This window comes from Argopecten irradians, chromosome 12 (genome assembly GCF_041381155.1).
Source record: "Argopecten irradians isolate NY chromosome 12, Ai_NY, whole genome shotgun sequence".
Lineage (NCBI taxonomy): Eukaryota > Metazoa > Mollusca > Bivalvia > Pectinida > Pectinidae > Argopecten > Argopecten irradians.
The window spans coordinates 8252847-8276700 of NC_091145.1; the positions used below are offsets into that span (position 1 = coordinate 8252847).

At 33.6% G+C, this 23854-nt stretch overlaps 1 protein-coding gene across 1 annotated transcript; it reads right to left on the reverse strand.

Annotated features, from left to right (window-relative positions):
• Positions 1-1307: 1307 nt before the first annotated feature.
• LOC138304630 (protein DD3-3-like) lies at positions 1308-18838 on the reverse strand. Its single transcript, XM_069244800.1, is given in 15 exon segments — positions 1308-4666; positions 6112-6156; positions 6158-6230; positions 6606-6822; positions 7122-7357; positions 7784-7954; positions 8583-8801; positions 9314-9516; positions 9751-9906; positions 10383-10508; positions 10903-11047; positions 11868-11963; positions 12450-12536; positions 14322-14375; positions 18613-18838. Coding segments are annotated over 15 exon segments (2316 nt in total). The 5' UTR covers positions 18708-18838; the 3' UTR covers positions 1308-4273.
• Between the last annotated feature and the right edge of the window lie 5016 nt (positions 18839-23854).

Sequence of the window (23854 nt, forward strand, 5' to 3'; positions counted from 1 at the left end):
TTTGATACAAGTTTATTGCCGACCAGCAGCACTTAATGAAAACCATACATATCTATATAATAATATCATGGAAAACAAAATTAATCTCATCGCAAAATTACAAAGTTGTTAAGAGGAAGAAATGTAAGATGAAAACAAAACACAATGATTTAACAATGAAATTAAACATATCTGTTACCAAGCACAGCTTGTGTAGATTTGTAAATGATAATGACTGAAAAGTTAATGCTTATGTGGAGAAACTCTCATTGTAAACATTTATGGTAAATCATAGATCAAAACTTATCTACAAAGTACCATTTTGGCTGAATACTAACATACATTGAAATCTCATTCTATCATATATATATGAAATATTGTTGTCAAATAAATGACTTTGTTCTTACAATAATAATAGCACTATATCAAATACAAACCAAAACAAACCAGTGAAATATACAACATACAAAATATGTAGATACACTCCAATCCAACTGTGAAAAAAAAACATCAACCATTATCTTTCTAAAATATTCCCTGATTCTTGGTGAGTTTGTGGTGACATAAAAGCACCACATGGAATGTATATATAAACAGCTCTTTAAAATACAGTTTGATCATGCAATCATATTTGATGGATATCTAAAATGTGTAGTCTTTACCTAGTACACTTAAATTAAAGATACTCCACCGCCGACAGAGCATAAATGATTTTCACCATTTGAACCATAAATTGTGTTTAATCGTGTATATATACAATGGAACTCCGTTAATACAAACTTGGAGGGACCAAGATCAAACTTCGAGTTATCTGAGTGTTTGAATTAAGACAGTTCTCGTGTCTAGTGACGACTTCTTAACTTGGTATAAACAGACTAGTTCCATGTCGTAAAACGATGTGAACAAGACAGATGTCAAAATAGCCAATGTTAGTTGCAAAATTATAATAAGAAAACCTACATATACATTTTGAAATGCCGTTCTACGTCAGATTTATGAAAAAGAAATCAGCATTTTCGGCGATCTCGTTGTCCAAAAAAAATTTCATTTCCGGTTATAGGAACATTTTATGAGTGATTTTTGTCATTCAGACCAAAATATATTTTGTATTATCCGAGTTCTTCGAGTTTTCCTATTTCGAATTATCCGAGTTCTTTAAACAAAGATAAAGAGGGAACTCGGCCGGGACCGTCAAAGCACTTTGTATTAAGCCGGGTTGTCGAATTATCCGAGTTCGTATCAACCAAGTTCCGCTGTATGTCTAATTAACACAAAAAATAATATAAGATAATTCATTTTGCCTTTGGTTCATACGCAATCAGTACATCATTCCATATAGGACATAGTGCCACAGCATTTTTTCGGGATGCAATTAATTATTTTTGTTATTTTTTTACTTGAAGCAAAATTAGAAGCTAAAAATTTTCAACGGTAGTAATGGTGTAAAGTAAGTAACTTTTGTAACTGAAGAAAAATACTAAAATTGTCTGCTGCTGTTTTTGATAGTGAAAAAATACCATTTGTTAGCAGTGGAGCAACTTTAAGTAGTATTTCAATAAAACATATGTCTAAAATTATGAAGAATTATTGTTGTACAGTTCTGTGGTCATAGAGCGACAATCTCAATGACAATGATAAAAATATACCTGTAATCACACAATGTAAAACATATCAAAACCTATAACAGATTTTTATCAAAATAATGATGTTTTTTATCCTTTTCGAATGGCACATAATGACGGGAATCATAAACATAATTGTTTATGACTTCATGTTTCAAGCTAATTTTCTACTGCACCAAACATCATAGATAAATTTAATTAGAATTTACTTGGCAAGCATTGGTTGATTCTGTATCAAGAAAGTTTGTTTTTGTAAATGTGTATATTTAAATTTTCTAGCAGCATAAAAATCATATAAATTTGAATTTTCTACCAGTACAAGAATCATATATTAATTAATTACCTGGTATGCATTATTTCAAGAATATCTCATGAGAATTTGATATTTCTTTTTGGCATTTTATCTCAGATATATAAGAGTTACCTCCCTTTATGACATTCAATAATAAGTACATTTAATACCACTAATTTCATACTTCAGGATATAATTCAAAAGTTCAGAAAAAAATCAAATTAACATTAAACTTCAATTCTTCATCAATTTACTACCTACATTTCAAATACTGGCATATAATTAAAGCTTAAGACCTAAACTAGCTACAATTACAACTTTACAGTAAACTAAAATTTAGTGAACAACTGACTAGTCTTTAAAGTACATTAATAAATACAACAACTATTCTAGAAAAAAAAAGTAAGCCAAAAATTTTTTAATGTCTGTTTAGAGTTACCCAACCAACCCTAAGTTTTCCTCCCAACCCTAATTATTTTCCCACTTTTCTATATATATATATATTTTTTTTTTAAGTCAGGCTAGGATTTCAATCTCACACTCCGGTTCCGGCCATTACTTAGAATAAAAGACACTAAAAACAAGAGGCCCATAGGCCTGTATCGCTCACCTGTTTTTTTTTTTTTTAGTTATTTTTACAAAGACTTTTACAATTAGAAAAATTAGCAAAATTGACTCTTAAAATTTGTTCAATTTTGAAAAACAACCATAAAATGATGCTATAGATACCATACAAATATGCTATCCAATACATAGGTTCAGAGAGGAAGTAATTTATATGAAGATATAGTAGCCTATTTGACCTTTTTGGCCCCACGACTAAGGCCCGGGGGGGAGGGGGGGGGGGGGCATTCAATACATGTAAGTAAAGGATATAATTCAAAAGTTCAGGAAAAATCAAATTAACATTAAAACTTCAATTCTTCATCAATTTACTACCTACATTGACCTGTACAATTTCAAATCCCCACCTATGTAAGGATGCTACCATTGCATTATGAGTGCTCTCTCATGCTTAGTTTCAGAGAAGAAATCGTTTGTATGGAAATAGTCAAATTGACCCCTTTTGGCCCCTCAGGCCCCTGGGGAGGTCAGCCCCATCATTTGTACAATTTTCAGTTAGTAACCCATAAGCATGCTACCAGTAAATTTTGTTGAAATCTGAGCAGCGCTTATGGAGGAGAAGTGGATTGTTGACGGACGCCCGACGACCGACGCCGCACAATGGATGCGGGAGTATCCCATAAGCTCACTCCGTCCTTCGGACCAGGTGAGCTAAAAAAATCCTGACCTACCGTCCCTATTTATTGCCAATGTAACCCTAAACAGATATTTTTTTTGGGGTCAATTAATCTACATAATTTTCGCTAGCAAATGCCCTGTAGTGTATGGGTCTCAATCTTGTAACTCATAGGTGAAGTGCTAAACTAAATGAGAGTTCACCTGAAGTACTAAGTCACTGTGTCTATAAGCTACAATACAACTTATAAAACTACATGTATGTGTTATTAACAGCGTCTGTGAAAAGTAGTGTATAACAGTATTAATTCAAACAATTTTTACTCACAATTTTGATATTCAGATTTGCTATGCTACTCAAACTCTTGCATGGAATGATTTATCACATATTCATTTTGATATGTACTTTATAATAATTATGAATGACAATAACATCAACAATTTGTGATAACATCATACAACAAATATGAGTTAAACATATGATGTGTGATTCCCAAATGGTTTAAATCTATATAAAAATTCATCAAATATACTCTTTTTGAAATCTAATTTAAAACAAGAGCTGTTGGAGAACAGCAAAGCTCGCCTATTCAGAAGAAGTTGATGTTCAAGTATTTACTATTTAAACATGGAAATATGACAAATTAACAGACTCGAAAACCCCTAAAGGGCCCCAAATTGGTTGTATTATCACGTTCAGCATCCATACACATTAGGAAAATAAAATCATAAACATTTATGATGACTTAAGCTTAAACAATTGACGAAACAGAAACTTGCTCAAAAACTTTAACGTGAAATGGGACGCCAACGCTGACGCCGACGCCGGGGTGACAACATTAGCTCCCCATATTCTTCGAATAGGGAGCTAAAAACACCACATCATTAGGTACACTTGTAGGGGTCATCCAAAAAAAACCAATTTCATTTTCAGAAACAAAATGGAACTAACTAATATAGAAATTTTTTGACTGAGAGTATAATATCTATCCTGAATTGAGTTACTTTTCAGAATAAGTTATTCCTGTAAATAAATGGCACATTCTCAAACAGACATTCAGTGTGATCATATGGGACTTAAGATAATTACTCTGTTATAAATTAGACGTTATAGTTTGAGTATCATAACCAGTTACAGACTTTAAACCTTTTCTTGCATGGAGCGTTCAAAGTATTTTGTAGACTTTTTCAGCTTTATCCACCTGTCTGGGTTACGTTTGAAATATACTACTGCGCCTACGACAATGATGACGAGAGCTACACAGGCCACGACAATACCAATGATCGGTCCATAGTTACTATGGGAACGAACCACAAACACACCCCCTCGGTCTGATCTCAGCATCAGGTTTGTACCCTCAACACTGGCATCAACCTTGACCCATGTACCAAGAGAATCCTGAGTCGACCGATATGCCTCTGGACTGTAGGCATCATCGTCAATCGCTATGGTGATGGTCACTTTTTGAGGATCATCTGTCAGCTGAGATTCAGGAGACAACACATAGAAGTTGCTGGCATATTCATCACCATACTGTAAAATAATATAATGTCAATAAAATTTCTTTACAAATGATATTCAAGGATTTTCCTTACAAAAAAAACCCTTTTTATTAAAACCATGCGTCCCAATTTGTAACCCTGCCTAATCTTAATGAGAATCACTTACTCTGTGTAATCTGACTCACCCTGTGTAATCTGATTCAAGAATATCTGTCTCCCTTTCTTATCTGACTCCTGAGTATTGAGTTTTCCAGTTTTTAATGTGTATGTCCCTGTGTTATACTTATTCTATTTAAAGAGACAATTCACTTGAGGCTAATTTTTTTTACATAACCAAGGAGCAAAATATGGCATCACAATGTATTGTTCTACATTTCTTATGAAACATATAACATAAAATATTGACTAATTCCACGTCATTGTTTAGTATTTTAATCGAGACCGTTGTAATTACAAATTGTTGATTGATACGATAAAGCAGGTACAACATGCACTCTGAACCCATATCCGAGTCAAAGTCACGCACATTAAACAAATGAACTGCAAAACCACTGAGGAGGTAATACAATGATTTTTAGGCAAGATAATTCACCTAATAAGGTAAACATACTACTGCCAGAGTAATTTGAGCAGTTCTAGACTAAAGTTGCATTACTCTACGAGCAAGGGACAGGGTTCGGCATACCATATCTTAGACCACAATGTGTAATGGCAGACAGCGAGTGAGTTTGAACATTTCACACGTATTTCACCACCATTAGGCCAAAAAAAATTAATTGTTAGTTTCTCAGGCCACTTTTTTAAAAAGTCAGTGCGGGCGGCGGGAATATTTTTTTTATTTTTTATTTCTCTGAAAACAAATGCGGCAGATAACATTTTATTTTTTCTCACTTGAAGGACATGAAAATCAATGAAAACACGTGTAAAAAATGTAAATTCTTACTCAGTCTTTAAGAACAGCTTTTAAATATCTCAATCGTCACTATATCTAAAGAAAACCAGTTGAAAATACATAATCCTGGAGGAAACAATTCCGTTTTGAGCAAATACTGACATTAGCAGCCATTTTTTACCGGAAATGAAAGGTGCATACTAAAATTGGAGCCAATTTCCAGGTGCGTTTTCGAATGGAAATTTCGAGCGAGTTCGAATGAAAATTTGGGGTGCGTTCGATGCGGCGGTCTCGATTTATGGCGCATAAAAAACGTTGGTGCGGGGGGTAAATGTCGATGCGGCGGGGCCTGAGAAACTAAGAATTAATTTTGTTTGGCCTTAGCTTTTCTGGCATATCACAGTAAAACTGACTGATCTAATTTCCATTAGAACTGTTTTCTTCCGAAATACGTACACATTTTAATGTTTTCTTAGATTGAATTGTCCCTTTTATCTGACCAGAGTTTAATGACATCCTGTATAATATGCCCCCAAGATTGTTATTTTAGACACAGATCACATAATTATACACACATCACTGACCTGCATACTACGTCCCATGCTGTTTAGGCGATTATCTCCCTGGGTCCCTCGTCCACTCGGCCAGGGTCAACTTCTGCAGTCCTGTAAATGCTCCTTGCTGGACGTTAACTGAAGCTTGTCTGTTAAAGATAATTATATAAAAAAAAAACGTATAACTATATTTTCACAATAATAATCTTACACTAGGGGTAGTAAGAATGTCTGAAGTTAAATGCAGGTTAAATGTATATTGGTAAATTGTTTGTTATATTTTTTTCTTCTTCAAAATGTCATTTCTTTTAAATTACACAAAATACCACTAACAAAATGATATGTTTAGTTTATCTTTGTAAGTTACATGCTTGTAAGTATGTACATGTATATCAAAACTCTATTTGATTTTGATAAATGCATGTAATTAAAATATTTCTATTATCTTTATTATGATTATGTGATTATAATTTAACCCTATCTACTACTAAGTTTCTCCTCCCAGTCCCTTCACTAGCACTCACCCTGTGGGGAGTGTGATCTGGCCCCCGGTCCAGCCTATAGAGGTGAACTGCTGTGGGTAGGGGTAGACAGTGACCCGACCCTTCTGGTCACGGTTGGAGAAGTCGTTATTTCTAGTACACATGTAGTGATATGTCCCTGTTTGACTGACTTTCCTCAGGCCCATATCAAAGTAGGGTCCAGCATCGTCCAACTGTGATAATTCTCCACCAAACTGACCTTTAAAGAAAATTGAATTTTAATTAACATTTAATGCTACTTGATATCGTTGAATTGAATTGTACTGCAAGCAATATTGTGCAAAGTTTATAAGTATAGTATATAAAATATAGCTCGCATGTGAAAAACTGACATATCAAAACCATGAATTGTCCCCTTCCTCCCCTGGTTGAATGATATCATGCTTACAATAAATTCTTCAATTTGAAGCATTACAATTATCCAAAGAATCAAAATATATTCGGATTCTTTAAAAAAACATTTAAATATTTTTCAATAAAATTCAAGAAATTTCCAACCTGGTGAGTTCATAGCAAGATGTCCAACATCTGTTCTAGACAATCCAAGGAAGCTGGAGTTAGTGAGATGGTCGGGATAGTTGTTGCCGAAGTGACCATACACCCTACCAGGACCGAACTGTACCCCATTGCCCTCTGGGAAATTTCTTGGCTTCAGCTGAAGAATGTTGTTCCTGTCTGTACGTGCCAGACCATTTCCTTCGTTGTTAGGGTTGTTGGTGTTTGAACCTGTCCACCTGAGAAAAATGTGTACTATAAGTGTTTATGGTGATTTGAATATATGAAAGTATTACTAGGCATATAAGCATATTTCTTTACTTCTGAATTATTATAATACAATTGTAGCCTATCCCATGTTTTAATTTGGCTGACTTCAGTTTCTTCAATTTTCTTTTAAAACATATACAGTAATATGACAACATGGCTGATTTTAAGGGTCGACGGAATTCAGAGTACCAGAAGACCTAGATCATTACCACTACAATGCTTGTAGTATTCATTTATCTATGACTGAAATAAATACATATACATGGCACTGCTCTCCACAAAAGTCGGTCTATTGAAAGATTGTGTCACTAAACTCAACCAAGACCATCGTGATATTGAATAGCTGTGTGGGAAGGTCACCATTTAGTTTATATATATATGTACCAGGTACTTACTGTATGTGTACTGCATCCCCTGTCGAAACCTGAAGATTATTTGGTACAAAGTCATATTCCACAGAAGGATACACTTGTACAATATTTCCCCTTTTGCCTCTCACATTCAGGTTGTGAATCTGTGTGCTTTCATATCCAGCTGGCCGCTTCCGAATAGCAAAAGAATGGGATCTGAAACAAAACAGATTATCTCCCCTTAGCAAATATATACTTGTATATCTTTGATATTGACATTCTGCATCCATTTAAACTATAAAATTAAATAACTAATTACCAGGTAATCACAATTTGTATTAATTAATTGAAATGCTTTTAGTAATAACCTGTTTATGAGTTCAATCATGTGCATAACATATTTTTTTTTGCATTTAAGCATTTTAAAATTTTTTCTTGTATCAAGCGTATGAATGAATTTATCAGACATCGCGAAATATGCCGGTCCGACGGACATGTCCGGCAAAATTTGACTCAGCAATTATTGAGTACTGAAAGTCGGTCGAAATGGCGTCTCTGAAGTATTACGCAGGTGTTGAACCTGACACAAACCTATACTGCATAAGATAAATTAGATAATCATGAAAACAACTGCCTGGATATTTATAGCAGGAACACCAGGAAGTAATGTTTACTTCAAAAATTCACATTAATGTTCGGTCCGGCAAAATCTTGTTTGGTCCGGCTTACTAACAGTCATTGCCGGTCCGAAAGTCCGGCCATTTTTTTTCAACTTTCGCGATGTCTGATTTATATACATGTAGACAGGTCAGAATTCTCCCTGACTCTTTGACCTTAAACGTACCTATCCTGGAATGTCCTTCCATACTGTGCTGTATTGATGGCCAGTTCTAAAGTGAAGTCGGCATCATCAAACACCTTCACATCAGGATTTCCCTCAAACTCGTACCCTCTCTCTTCAGCTGCTTGTCGACTACCGAAGCCATACTTTGGGGCAAGATTCGGGGAATTGTTGGCCGAGGTTGTGTTCCATGGATCATAATCATTGGTGGAGATGTTGTACCTGTGGTTCAAAGGACATAGATAAAGATTTACTGAATACGTTAATATCATACATGTATATCATGGACCATTCAGGCAGGCTATAAATGGCAATTCTACCCTTATTATCTGAAAATCTATTAAATATTTCAATTTTTTGATTGATATAAACTTCTACAAAGTTTATTTTAGCATCATTTATAAATGAAACATGATTTTAATTCATATGATTAATCTTAATTTTTGTATACCTGCAAACACACTGAAAATAGAAAACTCTACATAGTATCTTTTTAGTTAGAATTACTGGTAGATTACTTTACTGTTATTAAAATTAATCAATTCTAATCTATGTAAGATCTCTTAATAAGATATCTTCTTTGATCTTAATTTGTTTTCATCAAACTTTAAAAACACCAAATATTTTTTGTCTTCAGTGTTGAAACATACATATATCTGAATTAGTATAGCTTATCTGACACCATTTGGTAAATCTTTCTTTTTTTTCATAATTACTCCATAATGCAATTTTACCTCATTCGTAATACACAATTCTCATGACTGATATCAGGAATGGTCCAGTTGTAAACATTGGGTTGTCCTCCCAGGCCGTTACCAAGGTGATTGTCACGTGAGAACTCTGTTTCACGACAGTCAGGGGGAGATAATCCATGAGAACGGTATTCTTTCCAAACACCTCTCACCGCATCAGGGTCACTGTTAGGATAGGTAAAGGCCTGAAATAACAGAATAAACGTAAATGTAATACGTACAGATTAATCTTTATAAACATGGTAAGAAACCAATAAAATGTATATTAAAAATTAGATTCTCATTAACCTTCTTATTTCTTTAGGAGACTCCACTTATTTGAAAGCTAGATTTAAATTATTAAAAGCATTAATCTGAGTATATTTCATGATAAAATTATAAATAATATATTTACAACAAAATGACATTTTTATACCGACCTCGCAGTCTTCCTTATTGTTAGGGATGACAAATGATTTATAGTTTTCTATGATCAGTTCCTTGGGGAGGTAGCACGCCCAACGTGACTTCACGTTCTCACTTTCACGCTGGTAGTACACGCACCGACTGACGTCATTGGTCATCACAGCGATATCCTTAAAATAGACCACCCTTACATAAATAAAATACCTCTACCACAATAGTATTCATAAAACAGAACATACACTTCATACAGTATATCACAATGATGTTACAAAAGGAAGTACATGTGTAGTATTTCACAATAACTTCCTGTATTTAAGTTACAAAAGGAAGTACATATGTAGTATTTCACAATAACTTCCTGTAATTAAAAGAAAAGACTAGATCTGCATCCACTATACATCGTAAGAAATATTGATTTTCTAAATAGTTTTTGAAAATTGACGAACAATCATTTAAGCAGTGTAAAGAGAACATGACCCATTTAAGTATTTCATTGATTGAGTGATTGGGTAATTCATAGTATTAAGAACATCATTCATTAGTTATGTTAATGAAATTTTGTATTGGTTTGGTATTTTCTGATTAAACCGTCATAATGGCTGGTTAATTTCTATAATTAGAAATCTTATTGAGATCGAGTTTATACCTTCCATGGTGATGGATGCCAGTAGGGGTAATAATCACGTTCCTCGGGACACTCGTAACCTCGACGATTACCGTTAGGATTCTGACGTGTGTTCACAGCGTACTGTCTATTACGATTTCTCAAGTTCTGAAACATAAAAGAAACTGGTGCAAGATTTTTTATGGCTTATTAATATTTTCAATTCTAGTATCATTCAGTATCATCACCTTTAATGACATACTGTGATGTTGATAATTGTGTATAACAGACATCTTTTCTTTGTCCCATGAGTGATCTTTACAGACAGGTTTGACTGTAATTCCTTTTTGTTTATAAATTGATTAAGTGCCTGAGTGCACGTGGCAATATGGGATACAATGCTGATATTAGAAGTATCACATGTTGTAAAACATTGTTAAATACATGGAAAGGGGGCATTTATACAACTTTAATATATATCTTGTTACGATCAAGACAAAGGCATGCATACATGAATACTGTTATTACTTAAACAGTATTAAATTATCTCTTTTTCTTTTACCTGGTCAGCATAGAAGAGTCCTTGGTTACGCTTTCTCATGCGACAGTTGCTATAGTGATGAATATCCTCGTTCATACCGTAATTCTTGTCTGTATTACAGTCAAAGTTCTCACATTGGTTTTGGTTGTTGGCCTCAGGAATGGTCCTTCAAACAACAAACAGATCATGTTTTCTGTAATCTAACTACATTTCAAAGACATTGATTCATAATTAGTGTTAATTGATGCTATAAATACAACCTTCCAACGTTATCCCTATAATCAAATTAGCTACAGGTATGAGTAACTTACAGTTCTTTACACACTGTAGTGATAAAGTATCCTTGAAGATAGTATCTAGACCTAGTTCTTACATGTATCAATTACATACAATTTTCTGTGGAGAATTTCCCAGTTAATGAGTTCTTAACTCTTTTAGAGTGGTGAATGTCAATCCCTTGTATAAATGACTTTCTCAAAATAATTTTGAATAACAGATATAAAAGTATGGAGTCATTTTACTCAGTGTGTAGTCCCCAGTTTGACTTCTATACACATCATATATTATACTGAATTGTTAGCATCACTGCAGTCCTACAATGTAGTCACTCATTACTTCTGCCCCATTTAATTGGTTAATAGGTCAGGAGGATGAAAAGGAATGGGGAAGGGTATGTGTGTGGTGGTGGGGTTGGGGGGGGGGGAGAGGAGAATCTTCATGATATCTTACCACTATATCCCCCTCCCAACCCATCTCTTGGGTGTGGGATCAAAATCCAAAATCATATGGGGCAGTTACAAGGAACTGGTCACACAGGTTAGTGGTCGTTCCCTTCCAGGATACTTCACCACTTTTCACTACCTCCTAGTCCTTGTTAATATTTAGGGTATAAACATCTCTAGCTGTTAATAGGACATCACATAATTCTAAACCTAAAATTTAATAATTAACGGAAATGTGTATTTGGACTCCCTATATATACTCACTTTGTGGTGGCTCCGTCTCTGACAAGGCCATCACACATGTACTGTATCACTAATTCACAGTGAGAGTGAGGGCTGGCACAGGAATGCTGGTTCGTCCTGTTGGGTAATAAATATGAGCAAATTTTTAAAAGTTGCTTTCCATTGATTTTGAGATAATACACCATATGTCAGCACTTATATTATCAAATAAGTCATCTATATAAGCTTATATCAAAGCTTTTGTTATATTTTTCACAGATTATTCAGTAAAATGTCCACTTATAAAATGTATTTTTATAAATAAGTTTTTAAAATGATATTTTTTCTGTTACAATGTATGCAAGTTTTCATTAGTTTCCACAGATTTCATGAAAAGCTAGTTATCCAGTATTACATGTAATTGTCCATTTACAAAATGAATCTATAAAGCACGTATTTTAATTCATTTTCCTTACAGTACGTATTCATACAGTCAATCTGTTTTTAAGTCGAGACAACTGAAATTGATGCCGAAAAAATGAAATGGGCACTTATAATTACAGGGACGATGGTGTTTATTAGCTATATATAGGTTGAATACAATAAATGACACTGTAAACTCACCACTCGATCTGTAGTGTAGACCCAGCGTAGTAATACAGGGAGCCAACATTGTAACCTCCCCGGTTGTTGTTCTGAGAGTCAAACATTCTAAAACAAAAACATCAAAATCATATTGGTCCTTTAAATGTATCAGGTGTCACTTTTATATGTGTCCCTCCCGTCAATTTGCCAAATATCTAACTTTTTTCATCATCATGCATGTACTGTTGACAGTTAATTAGTACATGTAATATTTTAATTAATACAGACCTACATGTGGCACTATGATTTGAAGGAAAATCTAGGATCAGAGCTTATATATATATATATAGTCAAATTAAAAGTAAAGGTAATGGGTTGAAAACTTAGAATATCAATGACAACTTTAATTTATATTTACAACTTTTTTGTTTTCACATCTAGCTGATTCAAAGGCAGTTCATGATATTGTGCGTATATTTAATTCATTTAATTTCATATGAAGTATACTACATACACATAAAAGTGTCAGATCTATTCATTTGATAGCAATTGAATTCAGGGTCTGACTTAAGCTTTTAGACTAATAAATAATCATGTACCTCAGATAGTTATTATTTCTTTTCTAACTAATTAGTGAAAAATATAGATTTGTAACCTGAGCCAAATATTTCGAAGCCAAATTAATAAAATGGTTTTATTTTGATGATGATTATGTATGGCTGATCAAGGAAGAAAATAATAGTCTAATTTATGTTGTTTACAACCTGAGGAAACATTAACAGGGTAAATAGCTAGGACATATATATACATGCCAATTAGAAAAGCAACCACAATAATGGGATCGGTTTTGTTTGTATTTTTTGTGACAAAAATTAAAGAACATTTGAATTGTCCTCTACATAATTATTTTGTGTACTTTCTACTATGACGCAGAATCACCAAAATGACATATTAAAACAGATGATTTCCTCAATCTAGTAAAACTCACTCATGTGCATCTACATATTAAACATTAACACTTAAGACAGGGACATTAATTATCAGGTGCATAGTTTTTTGCTTAAGCTTTTTGTAAGGAATGGATGTTTTGTTTTTGACTAATTGTTGACTTAAGAAATGTTGGTTTTATTTTCTAAATTTCTGAGCTAAAATTGAAAATTTTAATTGTTAATATAAAAAGAGTATTAATTTTCCTTGGTTCTAATATTTCTATTCCCAATTTCAGAATTAATGTTTGCAACAGGACATGATAAAGAGAACTTATTTCTAGAAAAACAATTGCAAATCTTGACAAAAAAATCAAACCACAAAGTAATAGACTTAAAGATGTAAATTATATTACCTCGTGTATCATGATGACTAATTATGTTTACCTGTAGCCTCAGGTTGAATTAGAATATTTAAGCTTTCATTCAACAAAAATGAATCGTACATTATATGTCCAATTGGTCTATACACTACAGCATATATACCGGTACACTGTATATGCATCTTCAATATTATAGGATAGTAAAATGAACGTACAATGTATTCAGTTCTCATATATACAAACATTTATTACTCTCACCAGCTATTGATACCTTCACTTTGATTTTGAGTATATAGTAGTACTACTACATTTGTATTACGTCTTTGCATATATTACAGAGTCAGCTCCCTTGCGGGTAGGTATCGATTGTAACGTCATAATATGGGAGCATAATTCACATCATTTTCTCCAAAAAGTATGATGTTACGCTCGCAAACAAATGACGTCACAATCCATACCTACCCGCAAGGGTAGATAACTCTGTGATATGCAAAAACAGAATATGTACCTATGGCTAAAGTTTACAGTGATTGCAATAGATATCAACACTTTAATTGGGGGTATAACCTTGACCTTACTTATACAAATAGACCTGAAATTACCTGTCATTGTTTGCTCTGTTCCTAGTTTCTTCATCAAGTCGGTTGTTACTTCCTCTGAAAAGTACAATAAAAATAAATAAATGTCAAATTGAAATTTGCAGTTATTTACCCATGTGGACTAGTGGCTGTATCAATTGTGACTCCATCATTTCGTAGATGAACACACAGATTTAACTTTTTCAACAATAAATGTGACATAACTCTCACCTTCCATACCTACCCGCAAGAGCAGATAAATCTGTTATATATTGCAAATGCAGGTTAGACAATTATGTTTTTTAACAGTCTTCCAACAAAGATCTGGAAATATAATAAAGTCAGCAATATATTTATATTTTTTCACTATATCCATCTACAGTTATAATAAAGAACTTGGATCTCCTGCTAGGATGATACATTATGATTGTAATATATGACTGAGACAAATGTATTGGTATTAGCTAGAATTCATTTCATTTGTTACAAAGATTTAACAATAAGAAATTGATGAGGTTATTAATACTTGAACATACACATAAGTAACATAAAATCATTAAGTGATTACAAAATTAACAAGGATAATTTTGTACTTACATGTACTAGGTAAAAAATTGGGTTGAATTGAAACAGTATACACCTTTAAACACTATATTACTTCATGTTTAAAGCTTAATTTTGAATAAATTTATACAAAGTGGTATAATTTTAATTAATCATTGAAGTCACTATTTTTGAATTTCATCAGGGTATGAAATAAATTTGTTTGCAAACTGTGTGATTCTCACAAAAGTATGCAAACAAAATATATTTCATACCCCGATGAAATTAAAAAATAGTGACTTCAATGCTTATTATTAATTTTCCAGGCTACTTTATAAAATGAAATACGTTGACACGTACGATTCCATTGATTTTTTCCCAAGGGATTATTTTTCCAAATCAATACGCAACGTCAATGTTTCTATTGTGACGTCATGATAACGTCGCTTTTTCGCGCAATTCTCAGATTTTTTTTTCATTGTGGAATGGAAAAAAAGAATAGACCTAACAGAAATTTAGGAACAAAGAAAATTTAATTATTACTGTATACAAGAATGATGTCAGCAAATATTTAAGTGTGTGTGAAGTGTTTCATGGGTTGCTCTGAATATTTTAAAATGAGAATTTTTGTTCATCCATGAATAACATGTTCTAAATCATGCGAACAATGAGAGAATCAGAAAAAAATGAATTGAGATCAACGTCACTAATCCTATCATGTTCCTCAGATACAATACAAATCGTGCTACATCACGACAATAAACCCTTCAATGACGTAGAAGTATATTATACAGTTGTAGCTTAAATTACCTGTAACGAAGACATCTGAGCCACGTATGAAGTTACATGATACATTTTAAAAATAGAAATCAAAGACATTCTTTAAAATTTTAAAATCATAACCATGACGAAAAATAAAGAAAATATTGATATACACATAAAATGTTTGGTTTTATTTGTCTTACAGAACCCTGTAGCTTGTTTGTTTGCTTGTTTTAGTTTTAGATCAAACCGTACAGCTCGGTAATTTATAATTAAGGATTCTACATCAGAGTACCCAGAAAAAAACCATTGACCTATATATATCTGCATCAAATAAAGTGTACATGTGTATCTGATAACTAGAGTGTACTTCATGTAGAATTCAAATAAGAAAATGCACAGGTAGAGAACAAGTCATAAAGTAAAAGAGAGTTAGTTTCCAATACCTTAATCACTATTATACCACTTATCAGTATTCTTTAGTCATTTCAGTACCACTTGTTTTTTTCTTTTTTTTTTCTTTTTTAATTTGAAAGGGAAAAAAAATTATAGACTGGGAAAAAGAAAACCCACCAAATCTTTTTTGAGATAATTCAGTGTACTTGAATGAAAAAATAAACAGTGAAAAGTTTGGTCAGTACAAAAACAAATACTTCATGAACAAAGCACATGTATGGTCTTTTGAGTTAAAGTGAACAGTCGGGCAAGGATGGCTAAAGTCGGTAAAAATGGTGTGAATGTATCCAGTATAATTTCTTATGAAATAGGAAAATAAAATATCTCGCCAAAATCTGTCTGCGTACGCAGAAATTAATTTAAAGTATGGGAATTCTAAAACATCCTCCCGGCTGACTATGTCCGTGGTTACACGCTTTCAACTTTTCTTTATTTCAATGTTCAGAAATGGGAAACGTAAGCAGAACTTGGCCGTCGTATTAATATGTGAGAACTTTTGGAAGGCCAATGTACGCATTTAGACTGGTTTTCTTTGCCCGACTATTCACTTTAAACAAGACTAATTAACACATTATTTATTATTGCCTGCTACATTCTTTACAGGTAACAGGTCAGAGTTAGCCTTAATTAATTTAAATTTGCAAGATAAAAAGGGTGACATATTATACTGTACATGTATATGAATCACTATCAATGTGTGCATGTGTAGAGCTCTTCTTAAAAGTAAATACATATATATCTGGTTGGTATTTTTAACTGGCTTATGCTATGTTTTGTACCTTTGTCACTCAGTATCAATTTATAATACATTTGCATTTGCTAAGGAATTTAGGACATCACTTCCTTATTGTCTGCAACATGACCTTTATACAAAGTGGTCATTTCCTGCTCACATATCAGTGCATGATCATACACACAACATGTTATAAGTTTATATGAATCTTAGACGTGTTCTTCTCAATTATTATTCCACTGATTTAGGATTGAAAATAAACTTTTTTTCACACCTCAAATTAAAGAAAAACTACGGTAACTGGGTTAGTTTGAATCTTTCCCAATCAAACTATACTTATTTAATATTAAGTGCATGTGCACCAGATAAAAAATATATATGTTGTGTGGTTTTGTGGCATAAAACCACCAAGATATCAGGAGAATTGTCCAGGCTGGTGCATGGTCCATAAACTGGATCAAATCAACATTTAAAATCAATAACAGAGTTAAATTGAGTTTCTACATATATATGAATCTAATATAATCATTTGATATAGGAGGCATGCAATGTAAATACAATGATGAAACAATAATTAATTTAATTCCCTCAAAAATGTTAACATTGAAACTTTACACAATTATATATACAGTTTATATTATTTAATATACATGTACTGTTTATTGCCAGTTTAAAAAACATCAATTAAACTTACTAACAATCATGGCTCTCAAAACAATTACTTACTTCTGACTCAATATAATTGAAAAATGATTTCTCAAATTTACTTGAATGAATTTTCATCAAGTAAAGCAATGGCATACTATACATATTATATGATGTACATGTAGATGACCCCTTACAATGTACAAATCATTCAGTATATAATTATAAGTATTGCATATTTATAAACATCAATTTAATACAATAAATGTATTTCGGGATAAGTTTGTACATTTGATATCAATGGTAGAGGGCATGTCCACTGATGATCAGCTATTTATAATACTGTCCGGCTATCAGCTAATTGACGTGTTATAGTACAATTATTTGTAGCTGTATCATCCATGGCCAGGTCAATGATCAATAATATACAGCGTATATACACCTTCATTGTGATGCTACTGTACACCTGACCAGGTAAACAGACATCGGTGCACGTACCGTATGACTCATAATAAGGTATTATAACATGTTGACAAGACTGTGTATCCGTGATTTAGATTATTCAACAACAATATGTGCTCATTATCAATGTGAATGTGATAAGTTTGTACATTTGATATCAATGGTAGAGGGCATGTCCACTGATGATCAGCTATTTATAATACTGTCCGGCTATCAGCTAATTGACGTGTTATAGTACAATTATTTGTAGCTGTATCATCCATGGCCAGGTCAATGATCAATAATATACAGCGTATATACACCTTCATTGTGATGCTACTGTACACCTGACCAGGTAAACAGACATCGGTGCACGTACCGTATGACTCATAATAAGGTATTATAACATGTTGACAAGACTGTGTATCCGTGATTTAGATTATTCAACAACAATATGTGCTCATTATCAATGTGAATGTAACGTGTTACACAAACCTTCATATTACAGTGTATTAAACCACAGGAGCTGGCCTGCATGGGCTAATTGTCGTTCTGTCAATAATATACAGCACAAATATATTATAAAAGATAAATAACCTCTTTATATTGGGTATTTAATTGACAGGACTTCAAGCTCATGTGATCTTAACATGTACAAATGTTAACTTTACAAATACATGACTAAACGCTGTTTACCCATACAAAGGTAGAACTGTAATTATATATATAACTTACCTTGGATTGTGTAGATAAATATCACAACTCACGGCCACCACGAGTGATAAAATGACAGACAAAACGCCGGGAGACATCTTTACAAAATGACACATTTCAGATCGGACAGTCTTACTGTATACATAGGCTCTTAAACACTACCGTTGCCAAATAAGGTAGCAAGACAACAATAGGTTGAGATAACTTGACCCGATGACTCTATCAACCACATGATCATGACCCATTTAAACACCTGTTTGTAACTCCGAGACGAAAAATAGTTCTGTTCACAATAATCTTTAATCGACATATAATACTTTTTTCTTAATTAACAGACTATAAATCTTCAGTTTATTTAACATTTCGTTTCAAACAAACAAGGCAAGTTTGATTATTTTCTATTATATATTATGTATCCTCTACGTCCGCGTAGCGATATATTTCTGTACGTATTGGGGTCAAAGGTCATATAAACAAATTCTACTTTCACTTTTTCGAAGTACAATGTAAAGCGCGATATTTTGATCTAATTTTAGCGTTAGCGTTCGTAGAAAGTTGCACATCAACCAATAAACAAAAGCCATGTGGATTTTGTAGTAATATCACAGAGAACTTGTAAGACACATTTAAAAATTAAAAACGGTCACAGGAGCAGGTGCTAGGGATGATTTACAATATGCATGTTGCATTGCCTTCCCATGGTGTATATCAGGGTTCCCTTCTTGGTCCAAAATTACATCAAATGAATGTTCAATTTCGTAAAACGATATCATATTGGGGTATTTTGAATTTTTAAAAGGTTCTTTACAGTTTCTCTGTCATAGTACTATAAAATGCACCTGGTTATTGTTAAATTGCATTGGTTTGTGCATGGACAAAATTCAATGGTTTTTATAATTAATTCAATATTATAAATGTTTATATGTTGTTGTTTTTTGTGTTGACTTGTTACATTTGTAAATGCATAAGCATTTAATTCGATTGTGATTGAAAAAAAAATATAAAATTAATTAACGAACAAGAATGAGCGTCCATTGTTTTCTGTACACTGTGTGACTTACACTGATGTAAATAATGCTCATGAATACTTAAAATGTACAAATGTAGGTACAATGTAAATCTAGAATACTCGGTGAAGTACATGTACTAACTAATAAGGTATACATTTTCGTGCTTTTACACTTTTGTTTGATTAAATTCACGCCCTATTAATAAACCTCATGGTCATGTAATTAAGCATATGGACGCTCATGTACAGTGTATGCGTTGTACATGTGCTGCTTGTATGCAGTGTGTAATGCGTGTATTTGCGGTATGTTCGTGTTGTGTCTTCTTGTACAGTATATAGTGAAACTCTTGTCCTTTTTATAGAGCTATATCAGTGAAGCATGCTACCCAAGACAAGTACCGGCAACACACCTCATCTTGGTAAGACGTACATGTACGACCCGACACTTTTTTGTTTGTTTGTTTGATTAATTAACGTCCTATTAACAACTATGGTCATGTATTTGCTTGTTTGTTTGATTATTTTAACGTCCTATTAACAGCCATTGTCATATAAGGACGACCTCCCATGTATGCGATTTGTTGCGTGTATGTTGTGTTAAGTGGAACTATTGCCCTTTTTATAGTGCTATATCACTGAAGTATGCCACAGAAGACACCACAGAACCCAGAGCCTTCCTCACAGGAGCGAACGCGAAGGCCAAAAGCGAGTCGTTGCCAAGGGAGGCATTAGGAAATATAAAGTCAATTAGGAAGAAGAGAAAAGATAAGATCCTAAATTTAGTCGCCTCTTACCATCTGCAATAGGGACAACAGGTATCATTCTTACGCCCTACCTGCAGGCCCAATGGTCATGTAAGGACGGCCTCCCATGTATCCGTGTGTTGCGTGTATGTTGTGCGAGGTGCATGTTTTGGGATTCATGTTGTGTCCTCTTGTATACTGGCACCATTTTATAGTGCTATATCACTGAAGCATGCCGTCGAAGACACCAAGCAACACACCCCTTCCGGTCTTATTATACTGACACGAACCAGTTGTCCCACTCCATGTATGCTGAGCGCTATGCAGGAGCGGAAACTACCACTTTTACAGACTCTGATGTGTCTCGGCCAGGGGACAGAAACCAGAGCTCTCCTCACAGGGGCGAACGCTCAACTGAATGCCAAAAGTGAGGCGGTGCCAAGGGAGGCATTAGGAAAGATCAAGTCAGTTAGGAAGAAGAGAAAAGATAAGATCCTAAATTTAGTCGCCTTTTACGATCATGCAATAGGAGCAGCAGGTACAAATCTAACGCCCTACATCCAGGGCCAAGGTGAACATCAAAGGACAAATGTCGTGATGTATATATTGCGTGCATGTAAACTATAAACCAAAGGGATTAACGTATTTTGTGAGTTTTTTTTTTTTTGCATAAATTTCTCTAGCTAAACTTTTACTAACGTTTAACATATTTGACAGGAAAAATAGGCCAATGCCGAAAAACAACCAGTGATCAAACCCATATCCTGGGACGAGTATTTTTTATTGGATCAGGAAATTTACTTTGTGTATCTCACAGAACTGAAAAGTAAAAAAAAAAAAAAAAAAAAAAAAAACTACGATTCTTAAGCGCCTTGTTACCCGATTCTGTACAAAACGACAAGCCACGCATCGTTACCGAGTAAAATTGCTTCATGGTCTGATTCAATGGTAGACATTTATTCGGGGGAACGCAAGTCGTTAAGAGTCCGGAAAAAATCTTATTACACATTATATTGTATCTATACCAAACACGTAAGACATGCCAATGGAATCCTGATTAAGACTCATACAGTTAGTTATAGAGTCCCTAGCTGGAAATGAAAATGAAGCAAGGGACATTGCAAGGTGTCGTAGACGAGTATGTATCTATACAACTTGTAAAAGATGGTAAAGAAAAAGACTGTACAGTATTCTCAAGACGTCTTGCAGGAAGGGTTGGACGCCGAAGTAGAAGTCGTACACACTGCATTCGATAGTTGACGATATTGCAAAGAGGACATACTTGTGTAAAACAGTGATCTCAGTTAGCTAATCGCATAGATACATGTACAGTTAATAGAACACATGTATGCTGTTCTGTTAACATTTCTCTCTGTGAGGTTACTTTAATATTATATTTATATTGCAGGTACTTATCACAAATTTCATTTGACAAATACAAAATAGAATTTTATTTCTTTAGCTTATTTAACAACATTTTAATGTAACAAATGTAAAAGATTTACAGAACTTAGCAAAATACCTGAAAGCTGCGAACGCAGAACGACCTTTATTAATAAATTAGTTATATTCTTCCGAATGTAGTCTACCTGTATCTTTGTACACTGTGTACATATAATCGTGTTGTGTCGTCTTTTTATAGTGCCGTATCAAAGAAGCATGCCATCGAAGACACCACGCGACATACCTGGTCAAATTATACGGGCAACGTCAGTCATCTCACTCCCTTTATGTTGAGCGGAAAGAGTTAGCAGTAACTATCACTTATATAGACTTTGGTATAACAAGTAACCTTAAACGTGGTAAATCTCACGGTCTGGTTCATTTGTTAAATTGATGTTTTAGGTAAAGTGTTTTTATTGTTTGTTTGTTTAATTAAATTAACGTCCTATTAACAGCTAGGGTCATGTGAGGACGGCCTCCCATGTATGCAGTGTATTGCGTGTATGTAGTACGAGGTGCGTGCTTTGGGAGACTGCGATATATTCGTGTTGTGTCTTCTTGTATAGTGGAACTATTGTCCTTTTTATTGTGCTATATTACTGAAGCATGCCACCGAAGACACCAAGCAACACACTCCACCCGGTCACATGTTAACTTGTTTTTATTGTCTATGCTGCATTTATTACTACTATTTTAAACTAAAGTTGTTTTCCATCTGAAAGTTCTACTGGAGTTACTGTGTTCATAAGCAAAGGAGTCGAATTGACCCTAACAACTAGTAGACCTGATATTTTAACGGACGCACAATTCGGATTCAGACCTAAGGTTAGTACAATTGGTGCTATTTTTTGCTTTACAAACTATAATTGCGAAAACTTCTAATAAAAAACGTTTTTATAGTAGTTTCGTATATTTTCGTAAAGTTTTTTTCTGTTTATATGTATCACATAATCCGCCTGATATCCAGTGATTTCGCCCGTGTATTATTTTTGTATATGTCACTAGTTTAATATGACCTGGAGCGATTTTCATTGGCTGGAAATTTATTGTGACGTCAGACAGAAACAATAAAATGACGTCAGGTTTACGAGGTCAGTGGGACAAAATGGCGGCCTCTGCTGGATTTTCGGAATACATTTTGACGTGAAATTCTTTGTCATGTAGGTTTTTCTAGAAATGTGATAAAAAGTATCTTAAATTTGTGTTCATTTAACTTGAGATTTTATGAAGCTCGTCTCGAAGTTTTACTTTTTGCTCGCCAAGGCTCGCAAAAATAAAACTTCTTAGTTGAACAATTTTGTTATTTAGGCGCCATCTTCCGATTCAACAATAAACTCAGTTTTATGTCTGAACATGAGACTGAACAGGAACGAAGAAATCTATTTGCTCTTCGCTCCAATTTTCTATGCCTTTGAAACAAGGGGAATTAATAAATCGGTTCAAGTAGAAAATTTTGCAAAAAAAAAAAAAAAAAAAAAAATTACTTGGTGTAAAGAAGTCTACATGTAACACTTTGGTATCTATTGAACTTTGCCGTCAAACACTAGCTAATGCATAAATGTATAGAATGTTAACATATATGAGGCATAATTCAGTATTGGTTCCAGATGTGTGACATGAATATGGATTTTTAAAATTGGTCATATTTACATTTCTGCATTTGTTTTCCAGAGAATAAACTTTGAATTTTCTGGTCATGATAGCAAGAACATAGTTGCTCAATGAGTTTGCAGAAAAAATGGTGTCGAAAATACTTTTTGCATTTTGTTGTGTTCGTAACATGGTGTCCATTGAAGCTATATATTGGATAATCAATAGCTTTTAAACAATAAAAAAATGCTTGGTTGTTTTTATCAATTAGTTTTGTATCAAGTTCACTCAGAATTGGCAGCTCCAGCAAGTTTTATATTTTTTTTGTGTGAAGTTAAAAATGGACACCGTTACGACCGCAACACATGGATCGTAAATGTTTTTTTCTCCACATCTAAGACAGTCACTTGAAGCATATATGTGATTAATTACTTGAATAATATACAATTAACAAGGAAAAGGAATGCTGTAAAAATGC